Source organism: Ranitomeya variabilis, chromosome 1 (genome assembly GCF_051348905.1).
Source record: "Ranitomeya variabilis isolate aRanVar5 chromosome 1, aRanVar5.hap1, whole genome shotgun sequence".
NCBI lineage: Eukaryota > Metazoa > Chordata > Amphibia > Anura > Dendrobatidae > Ranitomeya > Ranitomeya variabilis.
Window position 1 is genome coordinate 115856609 of NC_135232.1, and position 21503 is coordinate 115878111.

General features: G+C 49.0%; 1 protein-coding gene across 1 annotated transcript in view; it reads right to left on the reverse strand.

Moving 5' to 3' along the window:
- LOC143806921 (uncharacterized) overlaps positions 1-21503 on the reverse strand; it is a 192541-nt gene that overhangs the window by 6181 nt on the left and 164857 nt on the right. Inside the window, exon 42 of the mRNA XM_077287965.1 lies at positions 6906-7158. Within this exon, the coding sequence (XP_077144080.1) occupies positions 6906-7158 (253 nt within the window). The remainder of the gene's footprint in view (positions 1-6905; positions 7159-21503) is intronic.

Sequence of the window (21503 nt, forward strand, 5' to 3'; positions counted from 1 at the left end):
TTTATAAGTGGTAAAGTCTATATTATCACACGGTGATTCAAACAGGTGCAGAGAGAAACTCAAGTCCACAACACTTGGTGCAAATATCAAATGCAGCTCAGCAGTCTATAGGAAACTTCAGAGGAAAATGCAATCACGCAGAAAGTCTATGAAGCACAATTATTCTTGAGGATACTTGACACGAATAAGTCCTTGCTTAGTCCAAAACACAGATAGATATGCTTATAAGGCAGTTCAAATAATATCTTAGCTCAACCAGGGAGGTCTGGGTAATAGTCTCAGGTTCTTGCAGAGCAGCAACAGCTTACATGTCCAGCAAATGCAGATGGAAGCAAACACGAGCTGCAGATTAAGGAGGATTACTGGTACTGGTGTATGCAGCAGGAACTCAGAGCAGAGTAGCAGGATAACCCCACAGGTTCACAGGAGCAGGTATATAGCCAGGGAGTCACCAGAGGTCAGGAGCTGGATGCAAGGCAAAATACTCTAGCACAGACTGAAGGCTGGGGTGGAGTTTTATAGCCGGAAGACACAGTGCACATGAGACCAAAGACGCCATCTTGGAAAAGGGCAGTAATGCACAAAAAGGTAATAAAAAAATGTTCAGAGTCCTGACAGGAATATGGATTCACAGCAGAGTAAAAACCCAGCTGTGATCTTACCTCACCAGTTTGCCCCTAGGTCCTGCGCCGAAGATCCACAGTCCTGTGCCCCCCGGAGACTGGCTGGCCTGGTCCTGGTGACCGGGAGATGCAGGGTTAATCCTTGTGCTGCAGCAGAAATGGCCGCAGGGAAGAAGAGGAAGGGGGAGAAGCGGGCGGAGAGCTGAAAAAGGGCGGCAGAGCTGTGTAAAAATGCGCACTTTCTGTCTCGTTCCGCCCCCTCTATGACACTGTAGAGTGTCATATTTGTCATCCCGGGGGGCGGGCTGGAGGGCAAAGAGGAGGCGGCGGCTTCAGCTAGGCCGAAGCCAGGGCCTAAATTAGATGCCTGATGCCCAGAAAGGCTCCAGGCCGGCGCGAAAGTCCGGGAGGGGGTCGGATCTGAACCGGACCCCCCCCGGATTTAAAGGCAGGATAGCAGTGGGGCTATAAGCGGAAGGGGGGCCCGGTGAGGGGTCCCCCTGAGGCAGTATAGAGCTGGTGCTGCCGCAGAGACAGGAGCGCAGGGAGCCCTGTGTCTATTGTGCCATGCCTGCCTGCACTCCCCCCGACCCTGACAGGAGCCCGCAGCTGGGCTGGGGTCCCTGGATGCAGGCGCAGTGTGCTGGCCCATTGCTGAGAGCTGCAGAGTGCTGCCTGTACAGGCCCTACCTGAGGTGTCTCAACCTAATGCCCCCAGAGGGGGATTAGGGAGGGTGCTGCTGTCACCATCAGGGGGATTATCCTCGCCTCCACCTCAACCCAGAAACCCAAAATAAATTGGTTAAGGAGGGGGGGGTCTCAACTTCGAACCAGCACCCGAGGGACTGGGGAAGGAGCGACATGGGGAATAGCCATCTCGACTTCAACCGGGCACCCCGTAATAGGGGGCTGAGGAAGGAGCCATGCCAGGAGTCTCACAGGAGACCCACTTTTCTTCATCTGTAATCCCGTTGGAAAAAACGTAGTAAAAATTTTTTTTAGGTGTGCCTCATATGCGACACTAAGCAAAAACTGGAGAAGGCCGACGCTGTCCAGAGGTGTATACTGCAAAGGAGGAGCCACGATTAATCTTTTTCAGATTATGCATAGTGTCGCCTCCTAGCGGACAGCAGCATAACACCCATGGTCCGGTGTCCCCCAATGAGGCGACAGAGTAAAGAAAAACTGAAATATCACATGGTCATAAGTATTCACACCCTTTGCTCAGTATTGAGTAGAAGTACCCTTTTGAGCTAGTACAGCCATGATTCTTCTTGGAAATGATGCAACAAGTTTTTCACACCTGGATTTGGGGATCCTCTGCCATTCTTCCTTGCAGATCCTCTCCAGTTCCATCAGGTTGGATAGTGAACATTGGAGGACAGCCATTTTCAGGTCTCTCCAGAGACGCTCAATTGGGTTTAGGTCAGGGCTCTGACTGGGCCAGTCAAGAATGGTCACAGAGTTGTTCTGAAGCCACTCCTTTGTTATTTTAGCTGTGTGCTTAGGGTCATTGTCTCGTTGGAAGGAAAACCTGAGGTCCTGAGCACTCTGGAAGAAGTTTTCATCCAGGATATCTCTGTACTTGGCCGCATTCATGTTTCCTTCAATGGCAACCAGTCGTCCTGTCCCTGCAGCTGAAAAAACCCCCAATAGCATGATGCTGTCACCACCATGTTTCACTGTTGGGATTGTATTGGGCAGGTGATGAGCAGTGCCTGGTTTTCTTCACACATACTGCTTAGAATTATCACCAAAAGGGTTTCATTAGACCAGAAAATCTTGTTTCTCAGTCTGGGAGTCCTTCATGCGTTTTTTAGCATACTCTATGCAGGCTTTCATGTGTCTTGCACTGAGGAGAGGCTTCCGTCGAGCCACTCTGCCATAAAGGCCTGACTGGTGGAGGGCTGCAGTCATAGTTGACTTTGTGGAACTTTCTCCCATCTCCCTACTGCATCTCTGGAGATCAGCCACAGTGATCTTGAGGTTCTTCTTTACCTCTCTTACCAAGGCTCTTCTCCCACAATTGCTTTGTTTAGCTAGACAGCTAGGTCTAGGAAGACTTCTGGTTGTCACAAATTTATTCCATTTAAGGATTATGGAGGCCACTGTGCTCTTAGGAAACTTGAGTACTGCAGACATTCTGTCGTAACCTTGGCCAGATCTGTGCCTTGCCACAATTGTCTCTGAACTCATTGGCCAGATGTGTGCCTTTCCAAATCAAGTGCTATCAGTTTAAATGAACACAGCCGGACTCCAATGAAGGATTAAAACTATCTCAAGGAGAATCACAAGGAAATGGACAGCATGTCACTTAAAGCAAAATTATGGGTACTCACTGTAAAGTCTTTTCCTCGGAGCCTGCATCGGGGGGGGGGGGGGGGGTGGGGGGGGGGGTAGGAGACACAGGAAACTATGTGTGTATAGGAGGTTGACGCAGAAAAACATAAAAGCACGAACAACAACAGAAAACTGATACAACAGCAAACAAGGGCGGGTGCTATGTCAGAGAAAAGGATTTTACGTTGAGTACCCAAAATCTTGCTTTCTCTCTTGCTTCATTGGGGGGACATGGGAAACCATGGGATGTCAAAGCAGTCCGAAGGGTGGTGAGAAGTCTAATATCCTCAAGTCGGAGCTCAGGCCACTGCGGCTTGCAGAACCTTTTTACGAAGGTTCGCATCTGATGAAGCATGAGTGTGAACCCTGTAAAACTTGGTAAATGTAGCAGCCTTGCAGTGCTGCGAGGCCGATGCCCGATTTTGAACTGCCCAGGTGGCCCCCACCGAAAGTGTGGAGTGTGCAGTGATACTCAATGGAAGAGCTCTAACCTCTTCGACGGTAAGCCTCCAGAACGGTGGAACGAATCCATCGAGGAATGGTAGACCTGAACGCAGGGAGACCCTTTCGTGGACCTTCTGGGATGAACAAAGAATCTGGGCGCCGGAAAGGCTCAGTCCTGGACAGATAAACACGCAGAGCTCTCACTAAATCCAGTCTGTGGAGTGATCGCTCTCGGGGGTAAGAGAAGGGTGGACAAAAGGATGGAAGTACAACGTCCTAATTAAGGTGAAAACCATAAACCACCTTTGAAAAAAGATGGAACTGGACATACGACCACCTTGTCCTGGTGAAAAAACAGGTAAAGAGTGTGACAAGAGAGCGCTGCTAGCTCTGAAACCCTTCTAATTGAAGACCAGGAAAATTATCTTCAGGAAAGGAATGTGGAACAGACCTCATGCAGTGGTTCAAAAGTAGACTCCTGTAAGAAGTCAAGTACCAAATTAAGATCCCATGGGAACTGATAGGGGGGAACGGCGTGAGCAACTCCCTGGATTAAAGTTTTAAGCCGTTGTCGATTCGCCAAATTCCTTTGGAACACAATGGACAGAGACGAAACTTGCCCCATAATAGAACTAGTTACGTTACGTTATCCTGCACTAAGTGAAGGATTTCAGACCCGACTGCAGAAAGGAAAAAATGGGATGGGAGATGAAAAACCATTGCAGTGATATGGTGAGTCTCAAACCACCGAAAAAATGCCTTCCATGTCTGGTGGTAGATGTGAGAAGGCGGCAGCTTCCTAGCTTTAATCATGGTTTGGACGACCTGATCTGAGAACCCAGCTGACTTCAAAACTGCGGCTTCAACAGCCATGCCGTTAAACTGAGCATCTGAACTCTGGAGGAAGAGGCGCCCCTGTGACAAGAGGTCCGGGAGATCCGGAAGTCTCCACAGCGTGTCCGCTAGGAGGTTGACCAACTCTGCATACCAGGGTCTTCGAGGCCAATCAGGTGCAATGAGGATGATGGAATTTCTTCCGATTTTATCTTTTTGACTACCCTGGGAATTAGCGGTAGTGGTGGGAACAGGTATGGCAGGGGGAACTGTGCCCAGGACATCGCTATTGCATCAGATCCGATCGCTAGTGGGTCACGAGATCTGGACACAAACTGAGGGACTTTGTGGTTGAGTCTGGACGCCATTAGGTCCACATCCGGAGTCCCCCACCTGAGACAGATCCAGTGAAAGACTGACGGATTCTGTGGCCATTTGCCTGCGGCGAGGCCCTCTCGACTTAAGAGAGTCTGCCGCCCAGTTGTCGACTCCTGGAATGTGTACAGCGGAAATTGCTGGGACATGCTGTTTGGCCCAATACAAGATCCGAGAGACCTCTGACATCAATGCCCGGCTTCGAGTTCCCCCTTGTTGGTTGACCTACGCCACCGCCGTGACATTGTCAGACTGGACTCGAATCGGACAACCTTGCAGAAGTTCCTGCCAATGAAGCCGGGCAAGAAATATTGCTCGGAGTTCTAGAATGTTGATGTGAAGGGATGGTTCCTGAGCTGACCACGGACCATTAATTTTTGAAACACTGCTCCCTAGCAGAGAAGGCTGGCATCCGTTGTTACTATTGTGCAATGAATGGGAAGGCAGGACCTCCCAAGATGGACCGATTGGGAACACTCCCACTATTTCAGGAACTGCTTTATCCATGGGTGAATTGAGACAACCCGATCCAAGGAACGGATCGACTTGTCCCATCTTGCCAGAAGGAAGAGTTGGAGAGGACACGTGTGAAACTGAGCAAACGGAATTGCTTCCATTGAAGCAACCATCTTGCCCAGTAGAGAGCAGGGAGAGCGACCTCTGAGAGACCGAACTCCGCGTATGAGTGCTAGAGATTTTTCCTTGGGTAGGAAGATCTTTGCTTGGGCGGTGTCGAAGAGCATTCCCAGAAAAACAGGACGTTGGACCTGGATCAGAGACGACTTTGTGGTCTTGACAATCCAGCCCAGCCGAGCAGAGGAATTCTTCTGGCGCCATGGAGGCTGTTACGGATCGAAGAGATTCCGTCCTGAAATGGCGCAGGCACACATATTTGTTTAGTAACTTGAGGTCCAGAATAGGACGAACTGAACCGCCTTTTTTGGGGACCATAAACAGGTTTGAATAAAAACCCATGTGGGAACGGAGACGATAATGCCTGCCCTGAGGAGGGAGTCGACAGCCTTGAAGAAGCCCAGAATGACGGCGGTGTTCTTTGGTGAACAGGACTCGAACAGACAAAGCCGAGGGAGAGTAGAAAACTATCTTGTAGCAGTAAGAGACAACGTCTTGGACCCAGGCGTCGTCGACTATGGATAGCCATTCTTCTCGGGACTGTAGGAGACTACTGCCCTCCCTGAGAGACCACCCAGGTGGGGGCGACCCGTCATGCTGAGGAAAATATGTTGAAGCCTTAACTGGTTGACTGGCATGGAGTATGTCTTGAGTGCCAGGTCGGGGTTGGTTTAAAGGAAGACATTTTCCTTTGGTGACGCACAGGAGATTTGTCCTGTCGGGGGTTACTCTGTGGTGGAAACCTCCGAAAGGAGTGAAAGGGAACAGTACGACGGGGCGTACGTTTGGCACTCTGTAGAGATGCACTCTTACCTCACGTGGCGCTGGAGATTATCTTATCCAGCTCTTCCCCAAAGTGACGAGATCCGTGGAAGGGAAGGTCTGTTTGGGACTTCTTTGAAGCGGAGTCCGCGTTCCAGGCCTTCAGCCAAAGTACCCTGCGGATAGTGATGTTGCCGGCTGCTATGGCTGAATAGGCATCTGCATCAAAACACACGGACAAGAGGTATTTTCACGCGTGGCCGATCTGGTCTGCTAGGTCCGCCAGCTCGTCTGCAGGGGCACCAGAGACGATACCCTGGCAGAGTTGCTTCGCCCAGGCGGAGACTGCTTTGGCCACCCAGGTAGCCGCGAAGGAAGGGCAGAGGCAAGAACCAGCGGCCTCAAAGGCGGACTTGGTCAGAGATTCAATGTGTGTGTCGGAGGGTTCCTTTAAGGAGGAACCATCAGACAGAGGGAGTAAATTATTTGTGGCCAGCCGTGAGACCGGAGGGTCTACGGAGGGAGATGCTGCCCACTTGTTAAGCAGGTCAGCTGCAAAAGGCCTGAGCCCTGTCACGCTTTCCATCATCAGGACTAGCTTTGTCACTTCTCAATGTTCTAGGAAAGTAGAGAGAAGTAGTAAGGAACGGGGGGATCTGCCGGAAGCCCCATAACTTGGCAAGAACATTGGGATAAATCAAAGGAAGTTAGAAAGCAGGCACGACTGGGAATACAGGCGAGCTATGAACAAGACGCTAGCCAGAACATTGTGCAACTAAAAGATGATCTAATCCCGTTTTGTTCCCTATTTAATAATAGAATTGCGGTAAGTGCTACAAGCATGATGCTCAATGTCTGAGAAAGTCCCCAGTACATGAAAACGTTGATACTCACTTGAGATACGGAGGGTAGGGACTGCTCCGTACTTGTACTCTGCATTTCTGCGGCGGACGATGAAGGCATGTCACTGTCATTAGCATTTTCTAGGGTCAAATCTGGACTTTCCTTCTGTCTACTACGAACTGTAGGATAAAGCTTTCTACGTTTTGTTTTTGGTAGATTTTTCTTTTTTAGATTTTCCTTTGCTTTCTTCAACTGTTTTTCTTTGCAAACCAAAGATAAAAATCCCAATGGTTTTCTACCAGGTCTGAAAAAAAACAAGAAAAAAAAAAGTTACAATTGCCAGGAAGCAATAATGGATAGTGATGAGTGAATGTGCTCAGATAAGGCGTTATCAGAGTATGCTCGTGTGCTAACCGAGTGTCTTCGGCGTGCTCGGAATATATATAGGTTCGAGTCGCCGCAGCTGCATGTCTCGAGACGGTTACAGCAACACATGCAAGGATTGCCTGTTTGTTAGGTAATCCTTGCATGTATTGCGGCTATCTTGCAGCCGTGAGACATGCAGCCGTGGGGACTTGAACACATACATATGAGAGAGAAACAAAAAACAGACAACTCAAACTGTAACAATATAACACCGAAAGAGCTGATAAACATGGGAGGGTGCTGAGTCCCCAATGAAGGCTCCGAGAAACAGATTTTACGGTAAGCAGCCAAAAATTCTGTTTTCTCTATCACATCTTTGGAGGACAGGAACCATGGGACATCCCAAAGCAGTCCCTGGGGAGGGAAACAGCAGAAAACTATGTTCAGGTCGGAGATCTCACCACTGCCGCCTGCAAGATCCTTCTACCTAGGCTGGCGTCCACTGAAGCGTAGGTATGGAGACTATAAAATTTGGCGAACGTGTGAATAGAATGCCAAGTTGCCGCTTTGCAAAGTTGCAGGGCAGATGCCATATGGTGTACCGCAAAGGAGGCGCCCACTGCCCGGGCAGACTGAGCCTTAATACCAGGGGGGGCACTCTGTTCTTGACCCGGTAAACCTCTAAAATTGCAGTTCTGATCCAGCGAGCAATTGTAGCCTCGGAGGCCGGCACCTTCTGGAATGACGAAAAGAGTCAGTCTTCCTAAAGGGGGTGGTCCTATCCAGATAGACCTGCACGACCCTGACCTGGTCTAACCGGTTGAGTTAATGCTCCAGAGGATGAGTTGGAGCAGGACAAAAATAGGGGAGGACAATATCCTCATTCAGGTGAAAGGCTGACGCCACCTTGTGAAGGAAAGACGGTGGAGTCCGGAAAACTACCTTGTCCTGGTGAAGAACCAAGAAAGGAGGACGACAGGAAAGAGCTGCCAATTCCGAGACGCGCCTAATGAAAGTGATGGCCACAAGGAACACCACCTTCCCAGACAGAAAAGACAGACCTCAGAGGTACGGGGGAGCAGCATGTGCTACCCCTTGAAGAAAAGTTCTGACCTGAGAACGAGAGGATACATTTTTCTGAAAAGGATTAGAAAGTGCTGAAACCTGGCCCTTTAGCGAACTAACAGCAAGACCAGTGTCAAGTCCCGCCCGGAGAAATGCCAAAATAGAAGGGAGAGAAAATGACATAGGCGGGAAGTGATTAGGCTCACACCAGCTGAAATAGGTTTTCCAAGTCCGATAATAGACCCTGAAAGACAAGCCTGGATCATGGTGTGAATCACCCGATCTGAAATCCCGGACCCTCTCAGAACCGTGGTTTCAACAGCCACGTAGTTAAAATGACTGAGAATTCTGGTGGCAGATTGGTCCTTGAGACAGAAGATCCGGTCTGTCTGGGAGCCTCCAGGGGGCGTCCGCGAGAAGTTTGAAGATATCTCTTGGGCCATCCGATGCAATAAGAATGACCGGCACCCGTTCCGACTTGATCTTCTTCAAAAGCCTGGGAAGCAGGGGGAGGAGAGGAAACAGATAGGGAAGAGCAAACTGTGACCACGGAATTGCCAGAGCATGGGGGCGCTCACCGCGAAAGGATCGCGGGACCTGGAAAGAACCATGGAAACTTCCTGTTCAGACCATGAGGTCCACATCTGGAGTTCCCCATTGAAGGCAAATCTGATGTAAGACTTCCTGATGCAGGGACCACTCTCCCGCTGTGAGAAAGTCGGTGGCCCAATTATCCACGCCGGGAATATGCACTGCAGATATTACCGGAGCCGTCGCTTCTGCCCAGCGGAGAATCTCTGAGACCTTGGCCATCGCCAACGCGATCCAAGTCCCTCCCTGTTGATTGACATATGCCACCGCCGTGGTATTGTCTGTCAGAATTCGGATAGGGAGACCCCTGAGAAGCCTTTCCCAGTCACAGAGGGATAAAGGAATAGCCCTTATCTCTGGACAGTCAGGTGGCGAAAGACCACACCCCAGCCGAGAAGGCTGGCATCCGTCGTCACCACCTGCCAGTGAAAAGGAAGAAAAGGCCGACCCCGGCAGATGAGAGGGTATGACTGCCATCAACTGAGAGATCGTTTGACTAGGGAAGAGAGCCAAATCGGGTAATCCAGGGAGAGAACGGACCTGTTCCACTGAGATAGGATGGCCTGCTAGAGTAGTCTTGAATGGGATTGCGCAAAAGGAATTGCTTCCGACGCTGCCACCATCCTTCCCAGGACAGTCACGGCTGAGCGGAAAGAAGGAAGCTGAGGGCCCTGTAGAGAGCAATCTCCCTGCTGGAGGATTGCTCTCTTCGGGAAGAAAAACCCTTATCTGGCAGGTGTTGAACAGTATGCCTAGGAAAATGAGTTGCTGAGTCGGAACAAGGCAATACTTTGCCCTGTTGACTCTCCAACCGAAACGGGACAGGGTGTCAAGAACGATGGCCAGACTTTCCTGGGCTTTAGAAAAAGACGGAGCTTTGATGAGGATGTCTTCAAGGTATGGGATGAGCACTAGGCCTCTGATCCGCAGAATAGCTATTAACGCTGCCATGATCTTTGTGAAAACCGTGTGAGCTTTTGCGAGACTGAACAGCAGGGCAACGAACTGAAAATGGTCTTGCTGCACCGCAAAGTGCAGGAATATCTTATGCACTGGGATTATATGGACATGGAGATAGGCGTCCTGGACGTCTATGGAGCACAGGAACTCCTGTGCCTTCATGAAAGCAAGTAATGAACGAAGGGACTCCATTCTGACATGTCGCAGTCGGACCCTTTTGATCAGTAACTTTAGATTCAGGATAGGTTGGACCGAGCTGTCCTTTTTTGGCACCACAAATCGGTTCAAATAAAAAATATCTGTAAAACGTTCCTGGAATGGGACGGGAACAATGACCTATGAACTGAAGAGAGGTGATGGATGCAAAGAAACCCGGAACCAGAGAAGCAACTCTTGGAGGACAGGATTAGAAGAATCGATATCTGGCCACAAAACTAATGCTTTTTTGTATCCTGAGGAAACAACCTCCCTGACCCATGCGTCATCCACTGAGGAGAGCCAGACGTCTCTGAAAAAACAGAAACGATCACCCAGCCTGGGAGATTCCTGGGATCTTGAGAAGAGTCATGCGGAGGAAGACCTGCCAGGTTTATGCCTTGTGGATCTACCCTGCACGATACAGGGACACCAGGAAGGAGTGGGTTTAAAGGAAGCCCTTTTCCTATCCTGGCAAGCCTGTGGCCTTTGTTGGCAGGAGAAATCCTATGCTGCAGCAAAGCGGCGAAAGGGCCAAAACTGCCGCTTCAGAGGAGGCAGGCGAGGTTTGGACTGAGGAAGGAGGGAACTCGTTCCCCCAGTGGCCTCCTTAATGATCTGATCCAACTGGGAGCCAAACAGACAAGAATCCTGGAAAGGCAATCTGGTAAGGGACTTCTTTGAAGATAAGTCCACCTGCCAGGTGTAAAGCCAAATAGTCCGACGGATGGCCACAATATTGCTGGATGCCTGAGCAGCGCATGAAGCAGCATCAAGGGAGGCAGAAACCATGAACTTCTCTGCATTAGAAATCTGGTCTGCGAGGTCAGCCAATTCCTCCGGTCGAGCTCCAGCAAGAATGCCCTAAGTTGTTTTGCCCATGCAGTTATGGACTTTGACACCCAAGTAGAGGCAAACAACAGGCACAATGTAGAAGCAGCCGCTTCAAAGGCTGACTGCCAAAAATTCTATGATCCTTTCATTGGAGTCCTTGAAGGATGCTCCATTTATCAGCGGGAGAACAATGTTGGTGGACAGTCTGGAAACTGGAGGGTCCACAGTTGGAGAGGCTGTCTAGTTAGCAGTGAGCTCAGAGGAGAAGGGATATAAAATGCCAAGGCACTTCCACTTGGGAAGCATCTGGTTGGGTTCTCCCTTTCTCTGGCAAGGACCTCCTCAAATTCTTTATGTGGGGCAAAGGCCTTGGCAGCTGGCTTCGACCGTCTAAACAAAACCACCTGTTCTGCGGGTTCCTTAGAGATGTCCTAAATAATAAAGGTCTGGTTGACTGCTACAATGAGGCTCTGGACCACGTCTCTCATATTAGGGGCTTGGTCAGAAACCAGGTCTGAGTCATCCTCTGATAGAGTGTCAGAAACCGCCTCGCCTGACTGACTTGGGAGAGGAGGATTGGGAAGAAGCTCTGACAGCCTGTTTGACCTGCAGAAAGTGAGAGGAGCGAAGGAAACCGCTTCCATTGTCGTCACCAATGTTCCTCAGAACCCTCCTAGCAAATTGAATGGAATGAGGAGATGAGTGAACAAGTGCGCGAGCTCCCTGTTGAAGGGCCACGGCCCTGTCTCAAGGGAGAATCACCAACCTTCTGGAAGATTCCAGGATCATCCACAAAAAGGATATCTGCTGGGCTGGAAATGAGAAAAAACTTGTCTAAGTTTAGCTGCCAGCTCAGGAGAGAGAGGGTATCGCAAGAGATATCGATGACTCAGCGTAGGGCTGAAGAGCGGCTAGAAAGTCGACCAGATCGGGTAGGATGACCACGCCTCTAGGGTGCAAGAGGAACATGACAGCAGCCATAACCCTTGCGAACACTGGGTGCATTGGCAAGCCTGAAGGACAAGGTCGTGATTTGAAAATGCTGTTCGCGAAAGGGAAAGTGAAGGGATTTTTGAAAAGGGGAAACATAGAAACGTGAAGGTAAGCATCCCGAATGTTGGATGCCAGAAACTCCACCTTTTTCCGTTGAAGTAATGGCTGAGCGGAGGAACTCCATCCAAATAAGGGGGACCTTGTCAAGCTTGGTAGAAGTTTGAGGTTCAGGGTCGGTCTTACTTTTCGGTCCCCTTTTTGGAACCAAGATCACTTAGATCTAGACCGTCCTGGACAACTGATCCACTGCTAGTTGGGTCTATAGGAAACATGCGATCCTTTGTTCCTGCGTGGGGAACACTCCCAACTTCTCACCAAATAACCCATCACTCTGGTAAGGGAGTGATGTCAGAGGCCTTTTGAATGCAGAGTATGCTTCTATTCTCTGAGCTATAATGTCTTTCTGAGTGTAATGGCATTTGCTGCTGACAGCGCCACGCAAGTAGACGCATCCGAGAGGCGTGAAGCAGCTAGTCTCCTCGCTCAAGAAATTTGATTGACCAGTTGTACCGTCTTCGGGAAAAGTTTACTGGAGATCAAAGTAGTTAAAGGGAACCTGTCACCCCGTTTTTTCAAGATGAGATAAAAATAGCGTTAAATAGGGGCAGAGCTATGCTTTACATTAGTATATTTTTTGTGCCTTTATTCCCCACCCATGCTGCCGAAATACCTTTGTAAAGTCGTCGTTTTGGGCTGTCACTCACTCTGGTCTGGTCATATGGGCGTGGTGACATCGATGTTTCTCCCCCAGACCCTGCCATCTTCCTGAGGCCGCGCGTGCGCAGATGGTAGTGTTCGGCTTCCCGGGGCTTCAGGAAAATGGCCGCGGGATGCTGCGCGTGCGCAGATGGAGATCACGGCGGCCATTTTCCTGAAGCCGAGTTCGCATCTCGGCTTCAGGAAAATGGCCGCCGCGATCTCCATCTGCGCACGCGCGGTATCACGCGGCCATTTCCCTGAAGCCCCGAGAAGCCGAGCATACCATCTGCGCACGCGCGGCCTCAGGAAGATTGCCGCGCCCACCGATAAACCGCTGAATAGCGCAAATCGCGCTCTTTTCCTTCAACTGCGCAGTGGATTCGCCTGTTGGGCATGCGCACACCACTACGCCACCAACGGAAAGATGAGCAGGATCTGGGGGAGAAACATCGATGTCACCACGCCCATATGACCAGACCAGAGTGAGTGACAGCCCAAAATGGCGACTTTACAAAGGTATTTCGGCAGCATAGGTGGGGAATAAAGGCACAAAAATATACTAATGTAAAGCACAGCTCTGCCCCTATTTAACGCTATTTTTATCTCATCTAGAAAAAACAGGGTGACAGGTTCCCTTTAAGGTCTCTGACCAGGAGACCATTGCTCTAGCAACACATGCGGCGCCTAAGGAAGGGTAGAGAGCTGAACAGGTAGGGCAGGGATACTGGTAGGTATACCACAGGAGATTCTACCTGGTTAATATGCCAAGTGGCAGAATGCACGGCTGCATGCAGGTGGTCAGTAAAAGCAGACTCTTGCTATCGCCGCTCTCTTGACGGTGCGGAGTTAAAATGATGAACTCTTGATCCACCATCCTCTTAACAGGGAAGAGGAGAGGGATCGTCCGCCTTCTTGCATCATAGTGGAGATGCAGAGGGGGGTGTTCGGACACCAAAAAGGGAGCCTCTGGATATCCACAGAGTTAAGGTCCCTGGGTGGACAGGGCTGGTTGTCCGGTGTTAGGCCTGGCTGTAGAAGAGGATACATGAAGGCGACACTCCATGTGCTCGTCTATTGATGGTGTGGGGAGATCGGTGCCCTTTAAAAGGACCCGTCGCCCCTAAGAATCAGACCAGGCATGGCATCTCACGTCTTAGGTGGATATACGTGGAGGGGACACCGCACGTGTATGCATATTGGCTGAAAAAGGATACCGCGCTTGCAGATGTTTTAGTTTAGTTTCCTCATGAGGGACACAGAGTGATATCTAGAGTAGAACTGAATTCCTTGTCAATCTACAGAGATTGGCTCATGATATAAATAGGCAAATCCGTCCTTTTCTGAAGTTCTGGTGAGTCCAGAACCAAGGCAATATCCGATCCATATTCAGAGACTTGTTCTCAGCAAATCATTGGTGAGGGATCAGGAAATGAAACTTCCATTTTCTAGCCGCGTGTACGTTTCTAGACGCCTGTATGTTTCTAGAAAACTTGCAGCTCCTGCTAGCCGACGGCTCCCATGAAGGAAATGGACCATCTATATTGGTCCTGCGAGCACTCCGAGCCACAGAGAGTTCACGGAGGGATTCAATCTCTTGGTTAGAGTACCCATGGGTTGTGGCAGTGACGAAGCCCAATCAGGGAACTAGTTAGTTACTCTGGGATAAGCTGGGATCGGCGGAGGCGGGCTCCTGAGCTCATTTAGGGTGACCGGCTTCGGACTGGTCATGTGCCTTTAAGACAAGGGAATATTGGTCATGAGCCTTTAAGACCAAGGGGTACTGGTTCTGTGCCCTTAAGACAAGGGAATGCTGGTCCTGTGCCTTTAAGACCAGGGAATGCTGGTCCTGTGCCCTTAAGACCAGGGAATGCTGGTCCGGTGCCTTTAAGACCAGGGAATGCTGTTTCTGTGCCTTTAAGACCAGGGGATACTGGTTCTGTGCCCTTAAGACAAGGGAATGCTGGTCCTGTGACTTTAAGACCAGGGAATACTGGTCATGCCCCTTTAAGACCAGGCAGGAGATACTGGTCATGTGCTTTTAAGCACAGGGGCAAGATGCCGGGGAAGAGAGCAGTACTTCCTTACCCAGTTGCAGAGTCGTTGTGCCCCTTTAATGCAAAACCATAGCCCCTGTGTGTGTGTGCGTTGGCAGGGTGGACCAAGATGGCCACCGGGAGTTGCAGAGGTGGTAAGTCTCTCAGAGCGAGAGGCACCAATTTGGGGGGCGGAGCCACAGAGGTGATGTGGGCGGAACCTAGTGGCTTCCATGAATAGGCCCAAGCCGGGGCCTACATTTCTGCAACCGGCGTGAGCAATACCAGGGGTAGAATAGAGGGGTGTTGCCCAGGGAAGCAATCGCTCCCGTGCCAAGGAAGAAGCGCCAGGAAAGGTTTGCGGAGCCGCCTTAGTGCACCATAGTGCTGGCGCGGCTTCCGGTATACGGCCTACACATCGGCCGAAGCCGGGGGCTAAATTTTTGCAGCCGGCTGCAGCGTTACCTCAGGAAGGTGGGCCACAGGGAAGCCATGGCTGAGGCTGCCTGTCAGCATGTGAATATCCCACTGCAGAGGCCCATCGCTGACTGGATCCACTCACCATCAGTGTGCGTCCTAGCATGGAGCCACCGCGGATGACTGGGTTTCAGTCATCGAGAGAGAGATTTTTTCCTGGATCAATCCTTCCGGGCATGCTCAGAGGGGAAAAACGTGATACGTCGCTGGATTTGTGTGTGACGGTCAGCGACGGATCCTGCGCCTATAGGCTTCCATTATGGCCGATGACGGGCAGCGCAGGATGCGTCGCTGACCGATTTTCCAACGTACACAAAAAACGATCCTATGAACGTTTTCTCCGCACGATGGGCTGTTATTTTACAACGAATCCAGTGCACGACGGATGAAACGGATGGCCTTCCGTCACAATACGTCGCTAATACAAGTCTATGGGAAAAAGCAGGATCCTGCACAATTTTTTGCAGGATCCTGCATTCGCAAAAAAGGACGGATTGTGACGGAAGCTGAAAAACGCAAGTGTGAAAGAGGCCTAACAGAGGTGGGACAGTGGGGGCTGCTAGGACGCCATAGAAAGGGAGCCTCTGTACATCCACAGAGTTCAGCCCCCGGGTGGACAGGGCCAGCTGTCCGGCAATAGGCCTGACTGGGGAAGAGGATATGTGGAGGCAACACTCCATGTGCTCATCCGTTCAGGGTGTGGGGAGATCGGTGCCCTTGAAGGGACCCGTCGTCCCTAAGAATCAGCTCAGGCGTGGCACGTCACAGGAGGGATACGAAGAGGCGACACTCTCCGTGCTCACCTGTTGATGGTTCGGGGAGATCGGAGCCTTGAAAGGATCAGTCGCCCCTTCGTTGTAGAAAGTAAAATAAAAAATGTAAAAGGTAAAAATAAAATAAAGAGTTTTGGGTCTGAATAGAAAACCCGTCCGTGTGCATCGTACGGGCACTAAGAAAGAACTGGTTAGCTGAGAGCCAGCGAGAGGGTGTATACTGCCGGGGAAGAGCGAACTTTCATTGTGTCACTTAGTGTCAGCCTCTTAGTGGCAGCAGCAGCATACACCCATGGTCTGTGTCCCCCAGAGGTGAAGGAGAAAGAACAATTTACATTTTACTCAAAAATATACCTATAAAGAGAACAATCAGACAAACTGTAAATTTAGCATTGGCCTCCTAATTTTTGCCAGTGTGTAATAAATAAATAAATAAGATATATTATATACAGTACAGACCAAAAGTTTGGACACATCTCCTCATTTAAAGATTTTTTTGTATTTTCATGACTATGAAAATTGTAGACTCACACTGAAGGCATCAAAACTATGAATCAACACATGTGGAATTATATACTTAACAAAAAAGTATGAAACAACTGAAATTATGTCTTATATTCTAGGTTCTTCAAAGTAGCCACCTTTTGCTTTGATAACTGCTTTGCACACTCTTGGCATTCTCTTGATGAGCTTCAAGAGGTAGTCACCGGAAATGGTTTTCACTTCACAGGTGTGCCCTGTCAGGTTTAATAAGTGGAATTTCTTGCCTTATAAATGGGGTTGAGACCATCAGTTGTGTTGAGCAGAAGTCTGGTGGATACACAGCTGATAGTCCTACTGAATACTGTTCGAATTTGTATTATGGCAAGAAAAAAGCAGCTAAGTAAAGAAAAACGAGTGGCCATCATTACTTTAAGAAATGAAGGTCAGTCAGTCCGAAAAATTGAGAAAACTTTGAAAGTGTCCCCAGGTGCAGTTGCAAAAACCATTAAGCGCTACAAAGAAACTGGCTCACATGAGGACCGCCCCAGGAAAGGAAGACCAAGAGTCACCTCTGCTTCTGAGGATAAGCTTATCCGAGTCACCAGCCTCAGAAATCGCAGGTTAACAGCAGCTCAGATTAGAGACCAGGTCAATGCCACACGGAGTTCTAGCAGCAGACACATCTCTACAACAACTGTTAAGAGAAGACGTTGTGCAGCAGGCCTTCATGGTAAAATAGCTTCTAGGAAACCACTGCTAAGGACAGGCAACAAGCAGAAGAGACTTGTTTGGGCTAAAGAACACAAGGAATGGACATTAGACCAGTGGAAATCTGTGCTTTGGTCTGATGAGTCCAAATTTGTGATCTTTGGTTCCAACCACAGTGTCTTTGTGCGACGCAGAAAAGGTGAACGGATGGACTCTACATGCCTGGCTCCCATCGTGAAGCATGGAGGAGGTGGTGTGATGGTGTGGAGCTGCTTTTCTGGTAACACTGTTGGGGATTTATTCAAAATTGAAGGCATACTGGACCAGCATGGCTACCACAGCATCTTGCAGCGGCATGCTATTCCATCCGGTTTGCGTTTAGTTGGACCATCATTTATTTTTCAACAGGAAAATGATCCCAAACACACCTCCAGGCTGTGTAAGGGCTATTTGACCAAGAAAGAGAGTGATGGGGTGCTATGCCAGATGACCTGGCCTCCACAGTCACCAGACCTGAACCCAAGCGAGATGGTTTGGGGTTAGCTGGACCGCAGAGTGAAGGCAAAAGGGCCAACAAGTGCTAAGCATCTCTGGGAACTCCTTCAAGATTGTTGGAAGACCATTCCCGGTGACTACCTCTTGAAGCTCATCAAGAGAATGCCAAGAGTGTGCAAAGCAGTCATCAAAGCAAAAGGTGGCTACTTTGAAGAACCTAGAATATAAGATATATTTTCAGTTATTTCACACTTTTTTGTTAAGTATATAATTCCAGATGTGTTAATTCATAGTTTTGATACCTTCGGTGTGAATTTACAATTTTCATAGTCATGAAAATACAGAAAGTCATAGTTACTCACCGATAACGGTGTTTCTCGGAGCCCATGACAGCACTACGGAGAGAGGGGATCCGCCCTTCAGGGACAGGAAACCTACAGATAAAAAGGGCGGTACCTCTCCCTCGCATCAGTTGGTTTACAGAGCATCGGAGGACCTCCAGGTTAGTTTACAATAGAGAAAATACCATATTATAACATTTCTTAAAAAGGAACCCCGTGCCTAGATTATAATATATAAATTATATAAATCATATGTAATTAAAGGTGCTCACCGCACTTATGATGGGAGGGAATAAGCGAGTGCTGTCATGGGCTCCGAGAAACACAGTTATCGGTGAGTAACTATGACTTTCTCGGTCCCCCATGACAGCACTACGGAGAGAATTGCAGAGACTAAGCTTAGGGAGGGACCACCGCCTCAAGAACCCTTCGACCGAAGGTCAAGTCAGACACAGAGGCTAGATTTAATCTATAGTGTCTAAAAAAGGTTGACGGTGATGACCAGGTGGCCGCTTTACAGATTTGTTCTATTGATACCTCTGACCTCTCAGCCCATGAGGTAGCTACTGCTCTTGTGGAATGCGCTCTTATACCGTCCGGGATCGCATTTCCCGTGGATGAATATGCCAACGCTATTGCCTCTTTTATCCACCTTGCCAAAGTACCTTTAGATGCCCGGAATCCTTTCCTGGGACCCTGAAAACAGACAAACAGAGAGCCTTCCTTCCTATACTCCCTGGTGGAATCTAAGTATTGGACTAGGCATCGTCTAACATCTAGATTATGGAGTTTCTGCTCTTTTCCATTTCTAGGGTTCGGGCAGAAGGACGGCAGGGATATTTCTTGTGACCTGTGGAATTTTGACGCCACTTTCGGCAAATAGGCCGGGTCAGGTCTTAGAGTGACTCTATCATCCATTATTTTTGTAAAGGGAGGGTTTGAGGACAAGGCTTGGATGTCGCTTATCCTGCGTGCAGATGTTAAGGCTACCAGAAGAATGGTCTTAAGAGATAGCATTTTAATGGGAATCATGTCTATGGGTTCAAATGGAGGGCCAGATAACGCTGAGGGGACTAAATTTAAATCCCATGGGGGCATTTTTTGGATAACTACAGGTTTTGCTCTTGTTACCGCCTTAATGAATCTTATTATCCATGGGTTGGCTGCAATATTCTGGTTATAGAGTGCACCCAGGGCTGCTATCTGCACCTTAAGAGTACTAACCGCTAACCCCTGTTCCAGACCTTTTTGTAGGAACTCCAGTATTTTATTAATCGAGGGTCCCTCCTGGATTTTAACTTTGGATACAGACAAGAATTTTTTCCATGTTTTACCATATATTTTAGTAGTAATAGGTTTTCTACATTTTAACAATGTTGCAACCAAGTTGTCTGAAAAGCCTCTTTCTTTTAATAGTTCCAGTTCAAAAACCAGGCTGTCAAATGCAAGTTCGTCTCCTGTGGGTGGAAGATCGGTCCTTGCTGTAGTAGGTCTGGGAAATTCGGTAGAACCCATGGGTCTGAGACTGATCGCATCCTTAGCCAGGAAAACCATGTCCTTTTTGTCCAGAACGGGGCAACAAGGATAATTTTTGTTTTGTCCTCTCTGACTTTCCGAATGACTGCCGGAATCAGAATGGTTGGTGGAAAAGCGTATGTCAGTTTGTGTGTCCATGGAATCAGAAAGGCATCCAGAGCCTGGGGATTCCCTTCCGGGCTTAGAGAACAAAATTTGTTTACTTTTTTGATTTTGCAATTGGCGAACAAGTCTATTGTTGGGGTCCCCCACATTCTCGTGATCTGGCTGTAGACAGACTGATTCAGGGACCACTTGCCTTGTTTCAATTGGGTTCAACTCAAGTAATCTGCTTTCTCGTTTTTTGAACCTTGAATATGCAGTGCAGAAAGGGATAGTAGATTTGTCTCTGCAAGGCTGATAATTTTGGCAGAGGAATTCATCAGTGACCGAGACCTTGTTCCTCCCTGGTGATTTATATAGGCTACTGTCACTATATTGTCCGAGAAAATTCGGACATGATGTCCCCGAATGTAGGTAAGGAATGATAGAAGAGCACGATGCACCGCCCAGAGTTCTTTTTGATTTGAGGATGCTGGCAGTTCCTGAATTGACCAGTTGCCCTGAGCCACTTTGTCTGCCATGTGGGCCCCCCACCCCCTGTGACTCGCATCGGTTGTTATCACCCGAGATATTTTTGGTACCCAAGGTATCCCTTTTGTAATATTCTGGTTCTTTCCCCACCAGAGAAGGGAATGAATAACGGAGGAATTTAGAGTGACCCTGCTTTCCAAATTGTTTTTTTAATATTAACTGCCATTCTAGTATGTGCCACTGAAGCTCCCTTGTGTGGAATTGTGCGAAAGTACCAAACAAAGCAGCGGGGGCACCACGATCAGTGGGACTCGACCCAGGTCTAAGACAACTGAGACAAATGTGAAGAGAAAAAAGGTAGACCTGACAAAATGGGAGTCACCACCATATATATAAAAAATAAGATAACAACCTTTATTCAACACTTATGCAAAAGACAGCACATTTAAAAACATTTAAAAAGGGATCACACATATCCCTGTACCAGATAGCCTATAATAAGGCCTAAGCACCGCACCCCCTAATGCAGGGTTAAATACTCATGCCCAATATAGTGAACAAAGAACGACCCTATATACTAGCACAGTTGCTAACAGATCAGCTGTCCCCCGGTCCAAATAGTGGCTGACGGTGCCTGTCTAATAACAAAAGTATCAGCACCCCATAATGGCATGAAACCTGGAAAAAAGCAATAATAGGCACAATCAAAGAAGTTTTTGAGCTATATAAAAATGCTGTGACCCTACCAGGACAAAATACCCACCAAAGCGGAGGAGACCAGTGGCTCAGAGTGTAAGAGCAAGCAATGACCCGTAGACGCTGGTCCTAAGCCCAATAGCATAAAAGGGCATGTGTACCCTAGCACAGGTGAGTGCGGGCAGCAGACACCCAACGCGTGTCGCCACACAGCGGTGGCTTCGTCAGGGGTAGTGTCTGATTGTGCTGCCTTCTGCTTAAATAAAGACGCTGCAAACACCTACCGAGTGGCAGCTGTGTGGGCGGGCGGACCGCATGGATAAGCTAGAACAGAGTTCATACCTGCCGGGCCCAGCATATATTTGCTGCGCATGCGCCAGCGTCCTAGAGCGGAAGTGTGCACTCCGCTCATGGTTGCCGTGGCAGCGCATAAACAAAGGAATACAGCGCTTGCGCGGAGTGGAAATAAGGGGTTGCCATAGCAGCGCTTAAACAAGAACGCGATTGCGCACTGATGACTGTAGGCTTGCTGGAGCTGCAAATGAAACGTAGCAGCGCATACAAAAGGAAATACAGCGCTTGCGCAGAGTGGAAGTAAGGGGTTACCATAGCAGCGCTTAAACAAAGACGCGATCGCGCACAGGTGACTGTCAGCTTGCTAGAGCTGCACATGCAACGTGGTGAGCAGCGCTCACACAAAACACACTAACCCTTACGTCAGTGGCAACACATTATCTGGCTGAACATCACTCGCAGTGGGCTGGCACGAAG